Consider the following 24,518-nt stretch of genomic DNA (forward strand, 5'->3'; position numbering starts at 1 on the left):
GTCTGAAACAAATACTTTTGGATGAGTAGTTTGATTTTTTTGTCTTTTATGAGATTGGTTTCTTAGTCTTTCGTTGGTGTGTGTTGACTGAAACCTATGATTTGGGATATCTAGTTTGCTATTTTTGACTTTTCTGAGCTGGATTTATTAGCCTTTCATAGGTGTGTGTTGACTGAAACCTATGATTGGGATGAGTGGTTTGCTATTTTTGTCTTTTCTGAGCTAGATTTCTTAGCCGTTCATAGGTGTGTGTTGTCTGAAACTTATGATTTGGGATGTGTAGTTTGCTATTTGAACTTTTCAGAGCTATGATTCTTAGTATGTCATAGGCGTTTGTTGTCTGAAACTTCTAGTTTGGGATGAGTAGTTTCGCTATTTCAGGCTTTCCTGAGCTAAGGTTTCTTAGTCTTTCATAGGTGAATGATGTCTGAAACCTATGATTTGGGATATGTAAATTACTATTTCGGGCTTTTATGAGTGGGATTTCTTAGTCTTTCATAGGTGTGTGTTGTCTGAAACCTATGATTTGTGATGGGTGGATTGCTAATTTTGACTTTTATGATCTGTATTTATAAGCATTTATTAGTTGTTTGTTGTCTGAAACCTATAGTTTGGGATGACTAGTTTGCTATTTTTGACTTTTCTGAGCTAGGTTTCTTAGCCGTTCATAGGTAAGTGTTGTCTGAAACCTATGATTTGGGATATGTAAATTACTATTTCGGGCTTTTCTAATTTAGATTTCTTATTCTTTCGTTGGTGTGTGTTGTCTGAAACCTATGATTTGTGATGGATGGATTGCTACTTTTGACTTTTCTGAGCTGGATTTCTTAGCCTTTCATAGGTGTTTGTTGGCTGAAACCTATAGTTTGGGATGACTAGTTTGCTATTTTTGACTTTTGTGAGCTAGATTTCTTAGCCTTTCATAGGTGTGTGCTTTCAGAAAATTATGATTCGGGATATGTAAATTACTATTTCGGGCTTTTCTGAGTTGGATTTCTTAGTCTTTCATAGGTGTGTGTTGTCTGAAACCTATGATTTGGGATGTGTGGGTTGCTATTTTTTTACTTTTCAGAAATGGATTTCATAGCCATTCATAGGTGATTGATGTCTGAAACTTATGATTTGGGATGGTTAATTTGCTATTTCCGGCTTTTATTAGCTAGGTTTCATAGCCTTTCATAGGTGTATGTTGTCAGAAAATTACGAGTTGGTATGTGTAGTTTGCTATTTGAACTTTTCAGAGCTAGGATTCTTAGTCCATCATAGGTGTGTGTTGTCTGAAACCAATAGTTTGGGATGACTAGTTTGCTATTTCAGACTTTTCTGAGCTAGATTTCTTAGCCGCTCATAGGAGTGTGTTGTCTGAAACTTATGATTTGGGTTATGTAAATTACGTTTTCGGGCTTTTCTGAGTTGGACACTTCTAAATTTTTCCACACACGAAAACTTACACACACACACGTCAAAACTTACACACACACAAAAGATTAGACACACAAAAACTTACACACACACACACACAAAAACTTACACCCACACGCAAAAACTTACACCCACACGCAAAAACTTACATGCACACAAAAACTTGCATTTACACAAAAACTTACACACTCACTAAAACTTACTGACACGCACAAAAACTTACACACACACACAAAAACTTACACACACACACACGAAAACTTACGCAGACATACACACACACACACACATACAAACAAAAAACTTACACATGCACACTAAAACTTACATGCACATAAAAACTTAAATGCACACAAAAACTTACACACACGCAAAAAATCTTACACGCACACACAAAAACTTACACACACACACGAAAACTTACACACACACACGAAAACTTACACACACACACACACAAAAACTTACACACACACACAAGAAAACTGACACACACACACACGAAAACATACACACACACGCCAAAACTGACACACACAAAAACTTACACACACACACACACACACAAAAACAGACACAAGCACACGAAAACTAACAAACACACAAAAAATAACAGGCACACAAAAACTTACACACACACACACACACACACACACACACACACTCACACACACACACACACAAACACACACACACACTCACACACACACACACACCCACACTCACACACACACACACACACACACACATACACACACGCAAAACTTACACACACACAAAAACTCACATGCACACACACACACACTCACACACAAACTTACACATGCACACGAAAACTTACATGCACACAAAACTTACATGCACACAAAGATTTACACACACACACACACACACACACAAAACTCACACACACACACACACACGAACACACACACACTCCAAAACTTACACACACAAAAACTTACACACACACACACACAAACACAAAAACACAAAAAATTACACAACAACACAACAAAAAACTCACACACAAACGCACAAAAACTTACACACACACACACACACACAAACAAAACTCACACACACACACACGAAAACTCACACACACACACAAACACACACACACACACACACACACAAACACACACACACACACAAACATACACACACACACACACACACAAAAACTTACACACACATACACAAACACACACAAACTTACAAACACACAAACACAATCTAACACCTACACACAAAAGCTTAGACACACACACACAAAAACTTACACCCACATGCAAAAACTTACATGCACACTAAAACTTACATGCACACAAAAACTTACACACACACACAAAAACTTACACACACGCACAAAACTTACACACACACAAAAACTTACACTCACACAAAAACTTACACCCACACACACACACACACACACACACACACACACATGCACACGAAAACTTACATGCACACAAAAACTTACACACATTCACACACACACACACACACAGAAACTTACACACACACACGTCAAAACTTACACACACAAAAGCTTAGACACACAAAAACTACACACACACACACAAAAACTTACACCCACACGCAAAAACTTACATGAACACAAAAACTTACATGCACAAAAAAACTCACACACAAAAAATCTGAAACACATGCACAAAAAATTACACGCACACACAAAAACTTACACACATACACACGAAAACTTACGTACACACACGAAAACTTGCACACACACACGCCAAAACTTATATACACACAAACACTTACACACTTACCATATCGCAGTTACATTGTCTTAATTTTTCAAATTTCATTTTGAATTACTGTCGTGAAATGCACGAGTTGGAATATTTCAGTAGTGACTTGTTGTGCTTTAACTTCTCACAGTTACATTCTCTTGATTTTTCGAAGTTCATTTTGAATTTCTGTCATGAAATGCAAGAGTTGGAAAATTGGGGTCTTAGTCTACCAACCCGAATGGTGGAAATCCACTAGCTCAGTATTGGGGTCCCAGTCCACCAGCCTGAACGGTGAAAATTCACCAGCTCAGAATTAGTGTCACAGTCCACCAGTCTGAATGTTGGAAATCCACTAGCTCAATATTGGGGTCTAAGTCCACCAGTCTGAATGGTGGAAATTCACTGTTTAAGTTAGGTTAGGTTAACTTATCATGAGCGCTCATGATAAGTTAACCTAACCTTTTCCGGCAGTATGGTTAGGTTAGGATAGATTAAGTTAGGTTAGATTAGGTTAGGTTAGGTTAGCCCATGTATGCTTCACTTAGGTTAGCTTAGTTTAGGTGAGAGACAGGCAAAATGTTAGGTGTATGATTAGTTTTGGTTAGTTTAGATTAATTTTGGTTAGTTTATTTTATGTTCGGATAGTTTCGCCTAATTAAGCGCGCGTACGTAGGCTAACCTAGCCTAACCTAACTTAACCTAACCTAACTTAATCTAACCTAATCCTAATCATACACCTAACTTTTTGCCTGTCTCTCACCTAACCCAAGCTAACCTAAGTGAAGCGTACATGGGCTAATCTAACCTAACTTAACCTAACCTAACTTAATCTAGCCTAACCTGACCATACTCGCCGGAAAAGGTTAGGTTAACTTATCATGAGTGCTCATGATAAGTTAACCTAACCTAACTTAAACAGTGAATTTCCACCATTCAGACTGGTGGACTTAGACCCCAATATTGAGCTAGTGGATTTCCACCATTCAGACTGGTGGACTAAGACCCCAATTCTGAGCTAGTGAATTTTCACCGTTCAGGCTGGTGGACTGGGACCCCAATATTGAGCTAGTGGATTTCCACCATTCGGGTTGGTGGACTAAGACCCCAATTTTCCAACTCTTGCATTTCATGACAGAAATTCAAAATGAACTTCGAAAAATCAAGAGAATGTAACTGTGAGAAGGTAAAGCACAACAAATCACTACTGAAATATTCCAACTCTTGCATTTCACGACAGAAATTCAAAATGAAATTTGAAAAATTAAGACAATGTAACTGTGATATGGTAAGTGTGTGTAAGTTTTTGTGTGTGTGTAAGTTTTGGCGTGTGTGTGTGTAAGTTTTCGTGTGTGTGCGTAAGTTTTCGTGTGTGTGTGTGTAAGTTTTTGTGTGTGTGTGTTAGTTTTTGTGCGTGTGTGTTAGTTTTTGTGTGTTTTAGTTTGTGTGTGCATGTAAGTTTTTGTGTGGATGTTATTTTTTGCGTGTGTGTGTTAGTTTTTGTGTGTGTGTGTGTGTAAGTTTTTGTGTTTGTTTGATTTTGTGTGTGTAAGTATTGTCGTGTGTGTGTGTAAGTTTTCGTGTGTGTGTGTGTGTGTGTGTGTTTGTTTTTGTGTTAATGTAAGATTTCATGTGATTGTGTTAGTTTGTGTGTGTTTGTGTGTGTGTGATTGTTTATGGGTGTATGTTTTTGTGTGTGTGTAAGTTTTTGTGTGTGTAAGTTTTTGTGCGTGTGTGTAAGTTTTTGTGTGTGTGTGTGTAAGTTTTTGTATGCATGTAAGTTTTTGTGTGCATATAAGTTTTTGCAAGTGGGTGTAAGTTTTTGTGTGTGTGTGTGTAAGTTTTTGTGTGTCTAAGCTTTTGTGTGTGGGTGTAAGTTTTTGTGTGTGTGTTTGTAAGTTTGTGTGTGTTTGTGTGTGTGTGTTTGTTAGTTTTTTTGTGTGTTTTTCTGTTTGTTTGTTTGTGTTTTTTGTATTGTGTGGATGGTTTTTTTTTTTTTTGTGTGTGTGATTCTGTTTGTTTGTGTCTGTGTGTGTGTGTGTGTGTGTAAGTTTTTGTGTGTGTAAGTTTTGGCGTGTGTGTGTAAGTGTTAGTGTGTGTGTGTTTAAGTTTGTGTGTGTGTTTTTGTGTGGGTTTGTAATTTTTTGTGCGTGTGTGTTTGAGTTTTTTTTTTTTTTCCTTTTTTAGTTTTTTTTGTGTGTGTGTGTGTGTGTGTGTGTGTGTAATTTTTTGTGTGTTTTTTTTTTTGCTAGTGTGTTTATTTTTTCGTGTGTTTGTGTTTGTGTTAGATTGTGTGTGTGTGTGTGTGTGTGTGTGTGTAAATTTTTGTGTGCATGTAAGTTTTTGTGTGCATGTAAGTTTTCGTGTGCATGTGTAAGTTTGTGTGTGTGTGTGTGTGTGTGTGTGTGTAGTTTTTGTGTGTGTGATAGTTTTGGCGTGTGTTTGTAAGTTTTAGTATGTGTGTGTGTGTCTGTGTGTGTTTTGTGTGTGTGTGTGTGTGTGTGTTTTGTGTGTGTGTTTGTGTGTGTGTGTGTGTTTGTTTTTGTGTTCATGTTATTTTTTGTGTGAATGTAAGTTTTAGTGTGCATGTGTAAGTTTTTTTGTGTGTGTTTGTGTGTAAGTTAATTTGTTTTTAAGTTTTTGAGTGTGTGTGTAAGTTTTCGTTTGTGTGTGTGTCAGTTTTATTTTGTGTGTGTGTAAGTTTTTGTGTGTGTGTGTGTTTGTTTTAGTGTGTGTGTGTTAGTTTTAGTGTGTGTGTGTTAGTTTTTGTGTGTGCGTGTAAGTTTTTATGCGTGTGTGTAAGTTTTTGTGTGCATGTAAGTTTTTATGTGCATGTCAATTTTCGTGTGCATGTGTTAGTTTTTTGTTTGTTTGTGTGTGTGTGTGTGTGTATGTGTGAGTAAGTTTTAGTGTGTGTGTTTGTAAGTTTGTGTGTGTGTGTGTAAGTTTTTGTGAGTATGTGTAAGTTTTAGTGTGTGTGTAAGTTTGTTTGTACATGTAAGTTTTTGTGTGCATGTAAGTTTTTGCGTGTGGGTGTAAGTTTTTGCGTGTGGGTGTAAGTTTGTGTGTGTGTGTGTGTGTAAGTTTTTGTGTGTCTAAGCTTTTGTGTGTGTAAGTTTTGACGTGTGTGTGTGTAAGTTTTCGTGTGTGGAAAAATTTAGAAGTGTCCAACTCAGAAAAGCCCGAAAACGTAATTTACATAACCCAAATCATAAGTTTCAGACAACACACTCCTATGAGCGGCTAAGAAATCTAGCTCAGAAAAGTCTGAAATAGCAAACTAGTCATCCCAAACTATTGGTTTCAGACAACAAACACCTATGATGGACTAAGAATCCTAGCTCTGAAAAGTTCAAATAGCAAACTACACATCCCAAATCGTAATTTTCTGACAACATACACCTATGAAAGGCTATGAAACCTAGCTAATAAAAGCCGGAAATAGTAAATTAACCATCCCAAATCATAAGTTTCAGACAGCACTCACCTATGAACGGCTAAGAAATCCAGCTCGGAAAAGTAAAAAAATAGCAACCCACACATCCCAAAACATAGGTTTCAGACAACACAAACCTATGAAAGACTAAGAAATCAAACTCAGAAAAGCCCGAAATAGTAATTTACATATCCCAAATCATAATTTTCTGAAAGGACACACCTATGAAAGGCTAAGAAATCTAGCTCAGAAAAGTCAAAAATAGCAAACTAGTCATCCCAAAATATAGGTTTCAGCCAACAAACACCTATGAAAGGCTAAGAAATCCAGCTCAGAAAAGTCAAAAGTAGCAATCCAACCATCACAAATCATAGGTTTAAGACAACACACACCAACGAAAGACTAAGAAATCTAGCTAAGAAAAGCCCGAAATAGTAATTTACATATCCCAAATCATAGGTTTCAGACATCACTCACCTATGAACGTCTAAGAAACCTAGTTGAGAAAAGTCAAAAATAGCAAACTAGTCATCCCAAACTATAGGTTTCAGTCAACAAACACCTATAAAAGGCTAAGAAATTCATCTCATAAAAGTCAACAGTAGCAAACCACCAATCCCAAATCATAGGTTTCAGACAACACACACCTAGGAAAGACTAAGAAATCCCACTCAGAAAAGCCCAAAATAGTAATTTACAAATCCCAAATCATAGGTTTCAGACAACATTCACCTATGAAAGACTAAGAAACCTTAGCTCAGGAAAGCCTGAAATAGCGAAACTACTCATCCCAAACTAGAAGTTTCAGACAACAAACGCTTATGATATACTAAGAATCATAGCTCTGAAAAGTTCAAATAGCAAACTACACATCCCAAATCATAAGTTTCAGACAACACACACCTATGAACGACTAATAAATCTAGCTCAGAAAAGACAAAAATAGCAAACCACTCATCCCAATCATATGTTTCAGTCAACACACACCTATGAAAGGTTAATAACTCCAGCTCAGAAAAGTCAAAAATAGAAAACTAGATATCTCAATTCATAGGTTTCAGTCAACAAAAACCACCGATAGAGTAAGAAACCTTTCTCAGAAAGGTCAAAAATCGCAAACTACTCATCCCACACTATTGGTTTCAGACAAAATTCACCTACGAAATACTAGAAAACCTTAGCTCCGAAAAGCCTGAAATAGCAAAGTACACATCCCAAATCATAATTTTCTGACAACACATACCTAGGAAAGGCTAAGAAACCTAGCTCAGAAAATTCGAAAATAGTAAACTAGACATCCCAAATCATAGGTTTCAGACATCACACACCTATGAAAGACTAAGAAATCCAACTCAGAAAAGCCCGAAATAGTAATTTACATATCCCATATCATAAGTGTCAGACAGCATTCACCTACGAAATACTATATCCCAAATCATAAGTTTCAGACAGCATTCACCTACGAAATACTAAGAAACCTTAGCTCAGAAAAGTCTGAAATAGCCAACTACTCATCCCAAACTCGAAGTTTCAGACAACAAACACCTATGAGTGACTAAGAATCCTAGCTCTGAAAAGTCCAAAAAGCAAACTACACCTCCCAAATCATAATTTTCTGAAAGGACACACATATGATAGGCTAAGAAATCTAGCTCAGAAAAGTCAAAAATAGCAAATTAACCATACCAAATCATAGGTTTCAGTCAACACACACCTACGAATGGCTAAGAAATTCAGGTCAGAAAAGTCAAAAAAATAGCAACCCGCACATCCCAAATCATAGGTTTCAGACACCACACACCTACGAAAGACTAAGAAATCCGGTTATGAAAAGTCAGAAATAGCAAATTACATATCCCAAATCATAGGTTTCAGACAACACTCACCTAAGAACGGCTAAGAAATCTAGCTCAGAAAAGTCAAAAATAGCAAACTAGTCATCCCAAACTATAGGTTTCAGACAACAAACACCTATGAAAGGCTAAGAAATCCAGCTCAGAAAAGTCAAAAGTAGCAATCCACCCATCCCAAATCATAGGTTTCAGACAACACACACCTATTAAAGACTAAGAAATCCAGCTCAGAAAAGTCAAAAATAGCAAACTACATATCCCAAATCATCGGTTTCAGTCAACACACACCAACGAAAGACTAAGAAACCTAGCTCAGAAAAGTCAAAAATAGCAAACTACTCATCCCAAACTATTGGTTTCAGACAACATTCACCTACGAAATACTAGAAAACCTTAACTCAGAAAAGCCTGAAATAGCAAACTATACATCCCAAATCATAATTTTCTGACAACGCATACCTATGAAAGGCTAAGAAATCCAGCTCAGAAAAGTCGAAAATAGCAAACTACACATCCCAAATCATAGGTTTCAGACACCACACACCTATGAAAGACTAAGAAATCCAACTCAGAAAAGTCAAAAATAGCAAACTACATATCCCAAATCATAAGTTTCAGTCAACACACACCAACGAAAGGCTATGAAACCTAGCTCATAAAAGCCTGAAATAGCAAACTACTCATCCCAAACTATTGGTTTCAGACAGCATTCACATAGGAAATACTAGGAAACCTTAGCTCAGAAAAGCCTGAAGTAGCAAACTACATATCCCAAATCATAGGTTTCAGACAAAACACATCAACGAAAGACGGGTGCTCGGGGAGAGCCTTTGAGGGTCTGTGGGTCCCTTGAGGGCCGGTTATCCTTTGGGAGCTTGGGGGGACCTTTGGGGACCGGGGGAGGGCCTTTGGGGGTCTGAGGAGGGCGTTTGGGGCACAGGGAGGGCCTTTGGGGCACAGGGAGGGCCTTTGGGGGTCCGGGGGGGCAGTTGGGGGCCTGGGGGACATTTGGGGACCGGTGGAGGGCCTTTGGGGGACTGGGTGGGCCTTTGGGGGGCGCCGGTGATCCTTTGGGAGCTTGGGGGGCCTTTGAGGACTGGGGGCTTCCTTCGGGGTTGGGGTAGGAGGATTGGAACCCTTTGGGTTGGGTTAGAGGACCTCACAACACTGTTCAAATGAAACTTGTGTATTATAACGACCACAGAGTTTCACCATTAAATTCTCTTCTAAAATCTCTTCCAAAATCTTCTTTTAAAATGTCTCTAACTGTTTCGCCGAAATAGTTCCATAACCTGTCTAAAACGGTTTCGCCCAAATAATCCCTAAACGTAAATTCAGCGTATTCCTTTGTTATTGGCATCTCTGCGCTAATGCATTTCAAATTAATAAGAAACCTGATTCCCGCGCTAAAACAATTCATCGCTAAGATGTTTCTTGGAGAATTGTTTCCATGGCGTTTGGTTATTAATATCTTTGGAGTTCGACCAAAAGAGTTGTTTCCGAGGCAAAGACATTAATGACTTGGATCTATTTCTGGAGAAATGTTGACAGTACCTATCAGACATTATTAAACTTTGCCTGGAAACAATTTGATTAATGACTGACAGCACAGGTGTTCTAAATTCCCAATAGATGACGCAATCAATTTCCCAGGGGATTCCATGCCCATATTTGGTGCCCTGTCAGCATTAAAAATTCTGACAGGACCACGTGGTTTATGGTTTTCTCAGTGAGAAAGTTCCTGTTTTTTCAAATTATCACGGACAAAAACCATAAAAACATACAAAAATGTGAGAAAGTTCCTGTTTTTCAAATTCTCGCTGACAAAAACCATAAAACATCCATAATTTGATGTTGACATCTGAGAAAAACATCAAATAAATCGAACAACACACATAACCATCCATGAAAACAACCATAAATGTGACAAAATTCATGTTTTTCCAAGTGAGAAAATTCCTGTTTTTTCATTCTCACTGTGAAAACCATAAACCACGTGGTAATGTCACGACCTCCTGACCCCTCTCTACTGACTTCATACTGGCACTCTAGACCAATATTAATTATACACACAGTTTTTAGTACTTTAAGAAGAGTAACAAAAAATGGATAAGAAGTACAATGTGACAGGACCGATGAAGCGGATCGTCTCTTTTATCTGTATATAAGAAAAGATATAAAAAAAGAGAATTATTTATTTGTTAGGAATCCAGCCCATTTAAAATTTTGTTTCATTTTGTATATAATAATGAAGTTTCTTCATTTGTTTGTCTGCGTTTGCTTGTCTGTTCATTGATGTGCCATTATAACGGTAATAAAATTGGGAAACTTGTTGTAGTTCAATCTTCAATTTGGAATCCTTCTAATTGGAACAATCTGCACAATGTGATATATGCTTGACCTTTTGCAAAAAGTTTCTTACCCAAATACATAGCCACTTCATCGAATGTACATCCTTGCATTTTATGCATTAAACATGCCGAACAGTGAATTAAGGCAAGTTGTCTTCTTTCAACGGTTCTATAGTTAAAATAACTCATAAGCAAGTTAAACATAGTAGTTAAATCTTTAACGAGAAATTTAACAATTAAATCGTTAATGAGTTAATGAACAACTTTTTTTGTTAATTTTTACTATTACATTGTATCCTAAAATATATTCCATCTCTGCTATCTCAGTGCCCAGCTCCCCCTCCAACCTGGAATAAATTTAGCAGGAACCACAGCACGTATATAGATATGTACAGATTTGATATATGCACATTATGATATGTACATATAATATGTATATGTCCGTATTTGCATGTTATATGTACAGAGTTGTACAGATTCAATTATATTGAGCCTACAGATATATATAGTTTTACATTGTAGGTTTATATGTTCAGATTTACCTGTAGGTTCCAGGTAGGTTTATACAAGTGGCTCCGTTCTGGCATCCAAGGTCTGTCCCAGCAAAAATTGAACATTCATTTACGTCCGTCTCACAATTTTCTCCCTGAAAATAGATACATTTAATTTCTTTTTCTCGGCAAAACTTATTTAAAAGTAATCTGACCACTTCCTGAATTAGACTTCTCAGAAGTTCTTATTTTTGATTGGTATAATAGAATAGTAATAACTGAAATTAATAAAAAAAAAACTAAAATAGTAATAATAACCAAAATATTAATACTACAGTTAATGATAATAATGCGGTGTTTTAAAGCATTTAAACTATGTACAAAAAATGATGTCTGTAACTCTAAAACTTATAAGAAAACAAACATGTAAACATAATCAAGAAACTCAAACTTAACAGTGAAAATCTGCCAATTAAACTAGACCCAAAACTAAAAAACAATGAATAAAGCTTGAAGCGAACAAATGCTTTTATATACCTAAAGGAGATAAATCCAAAAACAGATAGAAGCTGCACATCTTCCCCGTTCCCAAGGAGTTACCCCCGGATCGACATAGCTTAGCTCATCTAAATGGAGCGTCAGTCAGAGGCGTTAATATACGAAAATTTAGACGGGGTAAAATATATTTTTCCAAAAACTGGTAGTAAAGGAATCTAGGAGGGCACATACCCTCCCCTGCTGACACATATGGGAAACGTATACTATATTCCTGGCTCCTATACATTTCCAGAGACATTTTCTAAATATTGGTAGACAATGATTTCTGATATGTCTTTCTGCTTTTTTTTTTTAGATTAGATAGTAAAATTCTTTGTATGGTTTTAGTCACTGACTAAAATCTTTCGTTAATTCATTGTTAGGCAGTTAACACGTACACGTACCTGTAGCCACACAGTAACAGCGTAAACAGTATACATCAGTTTTACATATACCTGTATAGTAACATTTTACCATTTTACCCTTTTACCATTTTACCTGTATAGTAAGAACGTAATAGTCTCCACACAGTAACAACGTAAACAATATATATCAGTTTTCCATATACTTGTATAGTAACATTTTACCATTTTACCAATTTACCTGTATAGTAATAACGTAATAGCCGCCACATAGAAGCAACATAAATAATATACATCAGTTTTGAAAGGCTCCCGCTTCATAAAAAAAGGGAAAATGGAAGAATTACAGGATACATTATAGAAATATCAATTTTTGGAAATCTATTCCTACAAAAAGTAAAACTATGGTAATTGAATCTTGCAACTGAATCTGCATGATCAACATATCCTTCAAACCCCCCACCCATCCTCTTAGAAGCTGTTTTAGAAAATGTACGCTGCCTGGGATTTTTTCCATTTTTCATGGTCCAAGATAGGAAACAGAACACAGTTTTGACATGCTGAATTTAGACGGGGGCTTGCTAGTAGGATCTTAAAGTTTAAAAGTTTTACAAGAAGTGTTGTTTTTTTGTATTTAGACTTTTATTTATCTATTTTGAAATGCTTCAACATTACGTTTTACAAAACGTTTTGCTAATGAAAGCCTAAAGCCTACTAGGTTTCCAACTCGAGATTTTAGGTTTCGTGTCCTCCCCCGGAACACAAATTTCAGCTTCAGAAAATGCACCATCTACCTTTCCTATCCAGATAGAAGATGTGGGTATACTTTTGTGCCCTAATATAATCTCTCTAGTCCATTATGTTTTTTTGTTGTTTGTTTTCTTGAATAAGCCCCGTTATTAAATTGAAAATTGAAATTGAATTCAATTAAAATTTTAGTCACCCTTAATAAATCTATTGCGCTTACTCTTTTGATTGGTTGAGTTATATATTCATCAGGGTTGCCGCCGAGAAAAAAAACCACTAAAATCTTGAAAAAAAAACTACTAAACCAGCAAAAATATCACTAGATTCTTGAGAAAAATTGCCAAATTAGCAAGAAACTCACTAAAATTATAATTAAAAGCTTCAATAGACAGTGTGCTTATGCATGATAAAATAACAAGTTTCAGTAGCTTTTTAGTCTTTTAACACTGTTTTATTAATACGATTAACTTGTTTCTTCAGTATGTTCAACACAGGGCACCAATGGGTAGGTGGTATAAATATCCCCCTAGATTTTGAAAAATATCTTTATTTTGTTGTTTCATTTTTTTCTAAGAAAACTCCCTTATATTTTGAAAAATAAATTCTTTGTGCCCTTATAAAAAGAAAAAAAATCCTCGCCCCGCCTCCCGCGTTTTCTTGCATTGGCGTTCTTGGCTTACCTCCCCGGTCTTTGAATGTTGGCTTGGCTAGCTGTGGTTTAACCATAATATGTACTTTTTAAAATTTTGATTGTCCATTTAAAACCACATTTTTTCCTATGCATTTAGAAACCATTGTCTTGTTGCTAGTTGTTTTCGTATAATTACTGGAACACAAGTGAGAATTTTAAAAAAATCTCACCGAAATTAATAGGAAAATAAATATAATTTCTTAAACAACATTGGCCTGACATCACATAAAGAAAGAAAAACGAGCAAAAATGGGGTTTTTATAGGCCAAATGACTATACTGAAAAAACAAAGCGAATATTTCGAGAGGACAAACGCCTCTCTTCTTCAGCGCGAAACGAAACGATGTATCAATAAAAGCAAAAAATTAAAAGAATTAAAACCAACTACCTAACAACCATAAACGCGAGTTATTCGACAATATCCGAGATTTGAACAAAATCAAAAAAAACATGAACTGCCATCGACGGATACTAGCGAGCAACTGACAAATGAAAGGAATCAATTCATTAACTCGAAAAAACAAAACGAACCAGCAATTAAATAAGTTGGAAAACTATGTCATTTGATTTCGGATTTTAATTAGGGCATTTTTTGCAGACACCCTTTGAACCTAAGGGGTTGTTCACGTGTTTGATTAGATGACTGGGAAAGTGATTCAAGGTTTATTTCGGGGATTACTAACGTATCGGCTTCTCTTTTGAGAAAACCGAAATATGACTCGTTTATTCTTAAATCACCGGAATCTCTGTTTAAAGCTAGACCTAAATGTTGGTATTTATAAATTTCAACAGCTTCTCTGTAGTCCTGGACAATACCTTTGTCATGCGAAATAAGACTAGCTTGACTAAACAAAATAGTATGGTCTGGTTTTTCAAAAATGTGCTCTGCAAGGGCAGAGTCAAAATTTTCTGTTTTTTTCCGCTTTTTAAGTGTATTATTAATTGAACTAGAATGCTGGGTTAATCTATCTGTTAGTCGCTGATTTGTTCTTCCGATATACCAAAGACCACACGAACAAGGAATTCTGTAGACACCGGAGTTTTCACCTATCGGTATAGGGTCTTTACCTTGATAAATTTGGGACCTGATAGTTTTTCTGGGTCTATAATAAGTGTAAATGTTATTTTTCCTTAGATTTTTTGAAATGTGGTCTGAAATCCCTTTAATGTATGTGAGGCCAAAATAAACTGAATTTTCCCTTTGATTTTTGTTTTCTGTGGAACTATCTGATAATCTTTTAATGCGTTTTGTAATTACAGAATTTATTAAACTAATTGGATAACCATTCCCAAATAAAATATCTCTAAGGTGGTTGAGTTTTAAATCCAAAAAACGTGTTGAACAAACTTTCAATGCTCTATCAACTAGAGAAGTGACAACTCCTCTTTTCACAGCAGGAGAATGATTGGAGGAATAACTTAAGTAACGGTCATTATGTGTGAGTTTTCTATATACACTAAACTCGAAACATGAATCATTTCGGTGCACCAGAACATCTAAGAAAGGAAGACGCCTCTCTATCTCTGATTCCTGAGTAAATTTCAGTTTTTGATCCAAGGAGTTGAGCAAGGGAAGAAAAGAACCCAGAGACTCGTCACCATGCTCCCATAAATAAAAAATTTCATCTTTAAAACGAACCCAAAATTCAGGCTTACAAGAACTTTGCAAAATAGCCCTTTCTTCAAGGTCTTCCATGAAAATATCAGCCTGTATTGGAGAAAGGGGGGCACCCATGGAGAGCCCATATTTCTGTCTATAAAAAATGCCTCTGTAATGGAAATAAAAAGAAGTTTTGTTACAAAGGGCTGTAAGCGAAAGAAGTGTCTGATTCGAAAGAGTAGAATTTTCTGATATAGACGGGTTAGAATTAAGTTTTTGCTCCAAAAACAGTTCGGCCTTTCGAGGATCACAATTGGTATACATTGAATCTGCATCAAAACTGCCAATTCTTGTATTTGGTTTAACCGAAACTTGCTTTACCTTGGAAACAAAATCAGCGGAATTTTTAATATAGGATTTTTGAGCCTGAATTAGTGGGCAAAATATCACTGATAAGAATTTCCCTATTTTTGCTGTAGGAGAATTAAAAGATGAAACAATGGGTCGAAGTGGATTACCGGGCTTATGAACTTTAGGAAGACCGTAAAAGCGAGGGGACGTGCAGCCGCGTGGGTAAAACCTTTTGTACAACTGATCTGTAATTTCACCTTTTCTTTTTAGATAAGAAAGCTCTTTTCGGACTTCCTGGACAAATTTTTCTGTAGGATCGGTAGCTAATTGTTCATATGTGTTAGAATCATTTAAAATTTCTCTGATTTTCTTGTCGTAATCATCTGAATCTAATACAACAACAGTATTGCCTTTATCGGCTTTCGTAATAATCCTGGAATGATCTTTTTTTAATGCGTGTAAGACCAAGTGTTCATTTTTACTAAAATTTTTTAAATTTCGATTATTAATAGAAGGCGAAACCAACAAAGTTTCAACAAATTGTGCTCTAACCTCAGCAATCTCTCAAATATCCGCACGAGAGTCATGAAAAGCACCCTCTGTGTTCGCGATAATTTCACTATGAGGTATTTTCGAAGGGGTTATCGAAAATTTCAATCCTTTCGATAGAACCTGATTTTGCTCTGTTGTAAGGGGCGTGGAGCTGAGATTTATCACAGCATGACCAGGAAACGCATTTGGGACAAAAGGTGGATTATTAGAGAGTTTTTCCAACTTTAAACGGTGTAATTTCTCAGAAAGTCTTGGTCTAAAAATTCTAATATAATGCTGAAAAGAATTTTCAGCAATAGCCTTAATTTGATGAAAATCAACATAAGAAAGCGTGCATAACATTTCTCGCTCAAGCCTGAATATATCCTGATTTAACCGGTAGCGCTTGCTTTTGCAGTCACTAATAACATGATTTAAAATACCAAACCCTATACGTTCTGTAAATTGCCGTTCGTTACGTGTGTTTAAGTGAAGTGAAGGTCGCATTGACTTGGGTAAAATACGGTTCATTTTACAATTATGAAGAAAATACTGTTGATTAATCAAATTAGCTTTTTTTTCACAAGATATATGAATGTAGTGACAACATTGGTTGAATGCTCCCCATAAGCATGACGAAGATAATTTCTTAAACCACATTGGCCTTACATCACATAAAGAAAGAAAAACGAGCAAAAATGGGGTTTTTATAGGCCAAATGACGATAATTAAAAAACAAAGCGAATATTTCGAGAGGACAAACGCCTCTCTTCTTCAGCGCGAAACGAAACGAAGAATCAATAAAAGCCAAAAATTAAAAGCATTAAAACCAACTACCTAACAACCATAAAAGCGAGTTATTCGCCAATATCCGCGATTTGCACAAAATCCAAAAAAACATGCACTGCCATCGACGTATACTAGCGAGCAACTGATAACGGAAAGGAAACAAGTCATTCACTCGAAAAAACAACACGAACCAGCAATTAAATAAGTTGGAAAACTATGTCGTTTGATTTCGGATTTTAATTAAGGCATTTCTTGCAAACACCCTTTGAGACCTAAGGAGTTGTTCATTTGTTTGATTAGATGACTGGGAAAGAGGTTCAAGGTTTATTTCAGGGATTACTAACGTATCAGCTTCTCTTTTGAGAAAACCGAAATATGACTCGTTTATTCTTAAATCACCAGAATCTCTGTTTAAAGCTAGACCTAAATGTTGGTATTTATGAATTTCAACAGCTTCTCTGTAGTGCTGGGCAATACCTTTATCATGCGAAATAAGACTAGCTTGACTAAACAAAATAGTATGGTCTGGTTTTTCAAAAATGTGCTCTGCAAGGGCAGAGTCAAAATTTTCTGGTTTTTTCCGCTTTTTAAGTGTATTATTAATTGAACTAGAATGCTGGGTTAATCTATCTGTTAGTCGCTGATTTGTTCTTCCGATATACCAAAGACCACACGAACAAGGAATTCTGTAGACACCTTTATTGATACATCGTTTCGTTTCGCGCTGAAGAAGAGAGGCGTTTGTCCTCTCGAAATATTCGCTTTGTTTTTTCAGTATCGTCATTTGGCCTATAAAAACCCCATTTTTGCTCGTTTTTCTTTCTTTATAGGAAAATAAATTATACATATTTCCCTTTGTGTCTCGGTTTTATAAAAAAAATAACAAAAGGTTAAAAAAAATATTAAAGTTGCTTTCAAAACCGAAATAACTAAGATTTTAGTAAATTCAGGAAAAGGTCTAATTAAAAAGACATACAAAGTGATGTAAATTGAATGCTTTGTTCTTGTTAAAAATACTATATTGGTAAAATCGGAAAAAATTTAGAATTAAAACTCCCAAAGTACGAAATTCCAATATATTATTCCCTAAGGTACAGTTAAAAAAAAAAAAAAAAAAAAAAAAAAAATCAGATTATTATTAATTAAAAAAACTTGTTCCACAAAACAAGTTTTTCAAAGAAAAGTAAAGAACTCCAAATCCTGTGGTTGTGGAACTTTTGTTTGATCTTTCGTGCCATAATTGAATATTGGGTGAAACAAAATCAATCAATAATTGAGCTGGGCTACTACAATGTCTTTCTGAAATTATAGAAACTAAATAAAACAAAACATTTATAACAGGTTTACTATATAAGGAGGAATGTGAATATCAATTAAATTCAATGTATAATATTTCAATAAAAAAACAGGCTAAAACTTTATATACATTAAATAGTAAAGAAGATCAAAAAAATTTACAGATTCAGCCTCATGTAAGTTCGATTTTAAAATGTAAGTTAAAATAAACTTTTAAAAAGTAAATAAGCTTGTTTAGCAGCGCAAAACTTTCCTTAAATTTATCAATATTACTATTATCAATATTATTATTATTATTTATCAAATTTATCAATTTCTTATACAATAGTATCTTGATCCGTAGTTAGTTTTTAACAAATTTAACCCTTGGCATGCAAAAGATTTTTAAAAGAAATTACTCTTTAATTTTACTAGAGTCCCATTTCAGAGGATTTAAGTCATACATACATATATGTACAATACCCTATAACAGACATCATGGCATGCGCCTTATGTATTGTTTCGTGATTGGACTTGTTTAAATGATAAGTTCAGTTCGTCATTCGTTGTTTTTAGTACAGCGTTTGCATATTTTCTTTATTTTTTTCATGTCTTGTTTAGGTTAATTTTTTTTTTCCTTTGTTCCAACGTTCATAAAGGCTTCCAGGTGTGAAGCCAAAATATTTGGACTTTTATTATTATTTTTAGGTTAAGCTTTTTTTTAAACTTTAAACTTTCTTAACAAATTGTGCCTGTTATTGGTCGATTTCAATTGAATATAGAAATGATATTAACATATTGACAGATTGAGGAAAGGGAGCTTTCTAGACTAGCTCAAGTTTACATTATGTTAACGACTAAATGTCAAAGCTGTAACTGAACTTTCATATGGAGACTGCAAATAAAACAAAATGAAAGGTATAATCAATTAATTTCGGTTAATCGCTAAGCAAAACGTTTATGCAGTATCGCTTTATGCGAATTGGTGCGTTCAAATTTTGCCAACCCAGTTCCTCTTGGATTTGAGCAGCTATTGTTTCTGAGACAGAACAAAGAGAATAGTTTTAGGCTCTCATTGGCGGTCAGTAAAGTCAGTAGCGTGCTGTCGATAATAAGCTTCCTAGAGGATTTATTCGCTTGAATTTACGCTTCACGTACTATATCATAAGAAATCATTAGATTTTGGGAAAAAATAACTGAATTTTGGAAGTAAAATCACTAGAAATAGTGATAAATCACTAGCGGCGGCAACCCTGGGTTATAAAGAGACACAGAGCCCTGCAATTCGATCAAAAACCCTATTTAAAATCGTTTATTGACACGTTTGTCAGTAAACGTTCACAGGCAAAAAGTAAAGTTGAAAAAGAAATCTATAAACTTATTTTAAATTCAGTCTTTGGGATATTCATACAAAACAAAGATAATCTTACCTCCCAAGCTATGGGACACAAACATTGATACCTCTCATAATTATCAATACAGGTTCCTCCATTGCGACAAGGGTTTGAACTACAATCATTTGTTTGTAAGGTTTGTTCGATCCGACGTATGCGCACCGAAAGACTGTTTACCTATAAAAAACATTAATTTCGATATATCGAAGATATACAGTTAAAGAAGAACACTAGACGAAAAAAAAAAATCAATTTAAATAAATTATATTGCAAAAAAGCATTACAAATGAATTACATCATTATATATATTTATTTTGTATTATTTATAATCGTTTCGTAGCCCCCTGCAGAAAGACATATTTTCTAAGATTCAAATATATTGAAAGTAAATTGAAACGTAGAGTAATTACTGCAAGTATTGTAACCCTTCAGCCCTTAAGTGACATGCCTTAGGATTTTTGCTTGCAACTTACAAGTCACTTTCCATAATAGAGGACCCCCCCCCAAGAATAACACTTTTTAGCCTGGTAGGACCTGAACCGTAAAAGTCAGCGGTCTAAAATTCCTTGGTAAAAGTCCTCTTCGGCGGAGGTACATAAGCAATATCATAGGTAGCGCCACTCTATAATAGCTAGCAATGTCAATTGAAACTTTTAAAGGAGCTAATTCGATAGGAAATTAGAATCTATTGTGTCTTTTTTTAAGAATCAAAAGTGATTTGAGGGCAAGCAGCCCTCCTCCCAGTAGGCATTAGTAGGTGATAGAATTTTTCCGCGGGCAAGGGGTCAAAACAAAATTGAATTATTTAATCACATTGAAATCTCGAAATCAAATAATAACCGACCGAATTGCGACAGAACTGTGTACCAAAATTTGAGATATTCAGATAATTATATTCAGCTAATTTAGTATGCAAGGTAGAGGATCGCCAGAATCTCCAGAAATCTCCAGAAATGGTGCTAGCCTCTGTAAATCTCCTCTGGCCCTTCAGCTTGAGTTACTTATTTTTTAATGTTCAAGCGAAGCTGAGCAACTTGTATAGAAAGGAGGGAGAAGAATTAAGCCCCTCTAAAAATCATCATTCTAATGTCCCGTTAATCTAGGTTCATAGTCAATATATTTGGAATGGATCTGTTAAAAAACAATATTTAAATAGGGTACGACTTGCCTACCTTTCTACAAAAAAGTTAGCCGTATGAGCAGGGGATGTTACAGAGGCCACTGGTCCACCTCGAACTCTCCAACAAAACAGATTAAAAATTATTTTATAATTCTAGTTCAAACAAGGTGAAATATTGCTAACACTATTATTATTTTTCCCACCCACACTATGCATTAATAAGCTATAAAACGTAGATTAAAACATAAAAACAAGAGAAAAAACAAACATGAAAATATGGAAGAAAAACTCACAACTATAAGAACCTAATAAGATGGTGGTGCAGGGAAAAACGAAACAAGCTGTAATTGAGAGCTACAATTCTACCAAAAAGGGGGTTGGCGGAGGTGCTGGAAATACCACGAGCCTCATTTGGTCCTCCAATCCCTCACAATCAAAAGTTATTGAAATCCCTCACAATTGAAAGGATATATTTTAGAATTACTTGTTCATTATTCAAAATACACTGCAGAATTTTTATCTGAAAGATCTGACAAAAACCGGTTTAGCTATCTGTATTCGGAGACAATTGGCTTAGGCTCAGAGGAAAAACTAAGCCGTAGGTATATTTTAATTAAATATTTAATATATACAGTGGGTATTTTGGTTAGGTATTTAATATAATACATTCTGGGTGGTCTTCTTTCTGTAATATTTTGATTTATTTCTCATAATATTGTTAAATAAAGTATTATATTTTCATCATATTTTGGTATATTTCATTAAGATTAAGCCAGCTTCACTTCTTGAATGTTTTCTGAATAACGGATAAGTACCGAAAAGTTAAAAATGAGTATGATCCTGTTGAGGCCCTAAGCTCTAATTCTAAAAAGTATCCTTTCCGTAACTTGAGTATTATCCTCCCTCAAAGTTAATTTGAATTCTTTGCTTCAGGTTGGCTCTCTCATTCCATTAAATATCTTTTGCTTTTCCTTTCATCTCCCTGTTATATTTTTCTTGTGTTTGGGGATAGGTCTATTTTCAACGATTCGCAAATTTCAAAGCCTCTGAAAAAATCAGACTTATCCAGAAGAAAAAACTAGCTCGAAAAAGCGAGGGTAACTGTTTGCAACTCGGTTCGGAAGGCCACTCAATTTCGTCAGCAGCAGTTGGTCAGAGCTTCATACTTTTGCGCGGATACCATCATTGGAATTATCCTTAAATTTTCAGTCTTTAGTTAGTTCTATCTTCTATTGTAACTTTTGACTCGAATAGCTGGGTTTTCTTATCCTTTTTATCTATCCTTTCTATTTTTTTTATCTACTATATATCCATTCCCTCCTAGGTACAGTTTTAGAGAGTTGTTAAGGAAATTTGGTGTAGGTGAATCCTATATTATTGAGATATCTTTAGCGAGGAAATGTATATTTTAGAGAATACAGCTCAGAGGTCTGAGCCAGCATGTTGGGCATAAGGGTCCCATTTTTTCCCCTAGGTACAGTTTCAGAGAGTTGTTAAGGAAGTTTGGTATAGGGAGTGGATTCTATATTATTGAGATATCTATAGCGAGGAAGGATATATTTTAGAATATACGGCACAGAGGTCTGAGGCAGCAAGTTGAGTATAGGAGTGCCATTCAGTAGAACCTGAGGTCTTCTTCCCTACTCCAGCCTTCATGCAGTAACCTCAGTTTGCGTATAACAGATCCAAAAAGTGGTGCAATAGAATTACAATTTGAAGGAGTATCTATGGGGCGAAATGGCGTTGGAGGGCTACGTGCCCATTTTAAATCCTCAATATCATTGATGAACAATTTTTGTAACATGTCACTTCAAATAAGGTGCAACATGAATAACTTTCTGTTGAAAAGTAGAGGGCGGGGGATTCTTCATTGATGTACATCAATGAAGTTACCCCTTCGGAATTTTCAAACTCTCTGATTCATGAACAAACCCTTAAGCAAAACAATCTGAATTTGTTTTCAAAAGCCCTGTAATTCCCATTTGTTGGAAGTCTAATTGGCCTAGGCTTTCCTGGTTTAATTTTATTAAATACTGAATACAGTTAATGTCAAACAGGCCCAGGAAATAAACTCCTATTTTAAAAGGAAAGAAAGATCTGTTACGCAAATCAGCGCAGTGTTTAAAGTGGTTGCAGGGGTATTTTGAACATGCTTATGCTGTCAAAACTGAGTAAAGGCTTTCGTAATTAAGGCCATGTCCTGTAATTCTAAACTCGAAAAGAGCGGAAAAGTTTCAGTATTATCCACTGTTCAATGCAGTAACAAGCTGAGTCAAAAATAGACCCAAAACTTCTTTCGTCTCTGACAGGCTTGTAGTACACAGAATATGCAAATAGGGCCAGGTAGACCTTACTGAAAACAAGGTCTAAAAAAGGTATTTAAAAAAAATACTAAAATGAATGATCAAATCAAACTTAAAACGGTCATAAAACTACAATATCTGTAATAATAGTAATTTTACAGTTACTATAATTGTGATAATCATGAATTGTGATTATATCTAGACTTCAGACGATATTGAAGCCACTTGTCTCTAGCCTGTGGAGTCACTGCCATTTCTTATTGTATAAAAAAAAATCCGAATCTATTCTAATCCTCCGTCTTTACACCCTCCCCAGAAGGTCTAATTTCCCTTAAATCCTTCCTTACGACCTCATCCCATGCTATTTGGGGACGACCTGTTTTTTGTTTGGCCATAGATGGATGGCAAAAAGAATGATTGTTGGCAAAATGTCATCCTTTACCCACAGAACGTGTAATAACCATCTCAAATTTCTCTGATTATAGCCCTAGACTTTTGGACGGAACCAAATTTTTGTACAGCCTACCGTTTAAAATTCGGTCAGTCAGACGGTTCAACAAAACTCTCCACATGAAAAAAACACTTCCATAATACAGAAACTGTAAAAAAAAAAAATTCAGAACGGAGTAGGCTAACTTAACTGTTGGTAAAAGCTTAAAATTCCATACTTTTTCCGCATTAAACAAATAGAAGCAAACATTTACCTTCCGCTTTAGCCTTCTTAACGTTGGTGAGTTCATTGACACTGTAGAATTGACCTGGAAACAGAATTGTGCTAAGATGAAAAATAACTTGAAAGGCTTGCAGCACAAGGCATATATAGGCTTGTAGTTAGGCTTGAAAGGCTTGTAGACAAGATTCAAAACAACAGTTTTACTATTTTCAATTTTTGATCACATAAAAAAAATTATCCCCCAACTTAAAGTTTTCCTTATCTAGAGTTTTCGAAATTAAAATTGAAAAAAAAGAGGATTTGCAATTGAAATATACACATAAGAACTGATATTTATTTTCCCTAGTACCAAGTAAACTCTATATCTTTTTGATACAGATATAGTTTATCCTAAAGATGTGTATTTATTAATAATACAACAATAACTATACATGCATAAAACATTTCCAATCTGGTTGTGACTGAAAAGACAAGAAAAAAGGAAAATTTCAGGCTAAGCATCAGACATAAAATCCTTTCAAACAGTTTTGTCATTAAACTTTATACATGGACCCCAATAGGATTTTCTAGGAGGTATGAAGCCATTCCTCTTTGACTATTTGTACTTTACTGAAAAAAATTCAAATGAATTTACTGAAAAAAATTTTCATTGTTAGTTTAATATACATATGCTGATATTTATTCCTTAAAATTTTAAATAATTTGAGATTTCCTAAAGTTATAAAAGTGAAAACATTTAAAAGAATTTTTTTCAGTTAGTACACATTATATTCTGGCTTTTAGAAAATATGGGGTTTAGAACCCTACTCAGATTAATTTCCGCTCGTTT

The 24,518-nt window shown here is 35.2% G+C and overlaps 1 protein-coding gene across 1 annotated transcript in view; it reads right to left on the reverse strand.

Annotated features, from left to right (window-relative positions):
* LOC148942958 (cubilin-like) overlaps nt 1–24,518 on the reverse strand; it is a 405,682-nt gene that overhangs the window by 341,391 nt on the left and 39,773 nt on the right. The window contains exons 4-6 of the mRNA XM_089102575.1: nt 23,721–23,774; nt 19,630–19,770; nt 11,368–11,471 (exon numbers count right to left, since the gene is read on the reverse strand). Of these exons, the coding sequence (XP_088958701.1) occupies nt 11,368–11,471; nt 19,630–19,770; nt 23,721–23,774 (299 nt within the window). The remainder of the gene's footprint in view (nt 1–11,367; nt 11,472–19,629; nt 19,771–23,720; nt 23,775–24,518) is intronic.

Source organism: Artemia sp. Qi Xiang Cuo, chromosome 16 (genome assembly GCF_049724085.1).
Source record: "Artemia sp. Qi Xiang Cuo chromosome 16, ASM4972408v1, whole genome shotgun sequence".
In the NCBI taxonomy this organism is placed as follows: Eukaryota; Metazoa; Arthropoda; class Branchiopoda; order Anostraca; family Artemiidae; genus Artemia; species Artemia sp. Qi Xiang Cuo.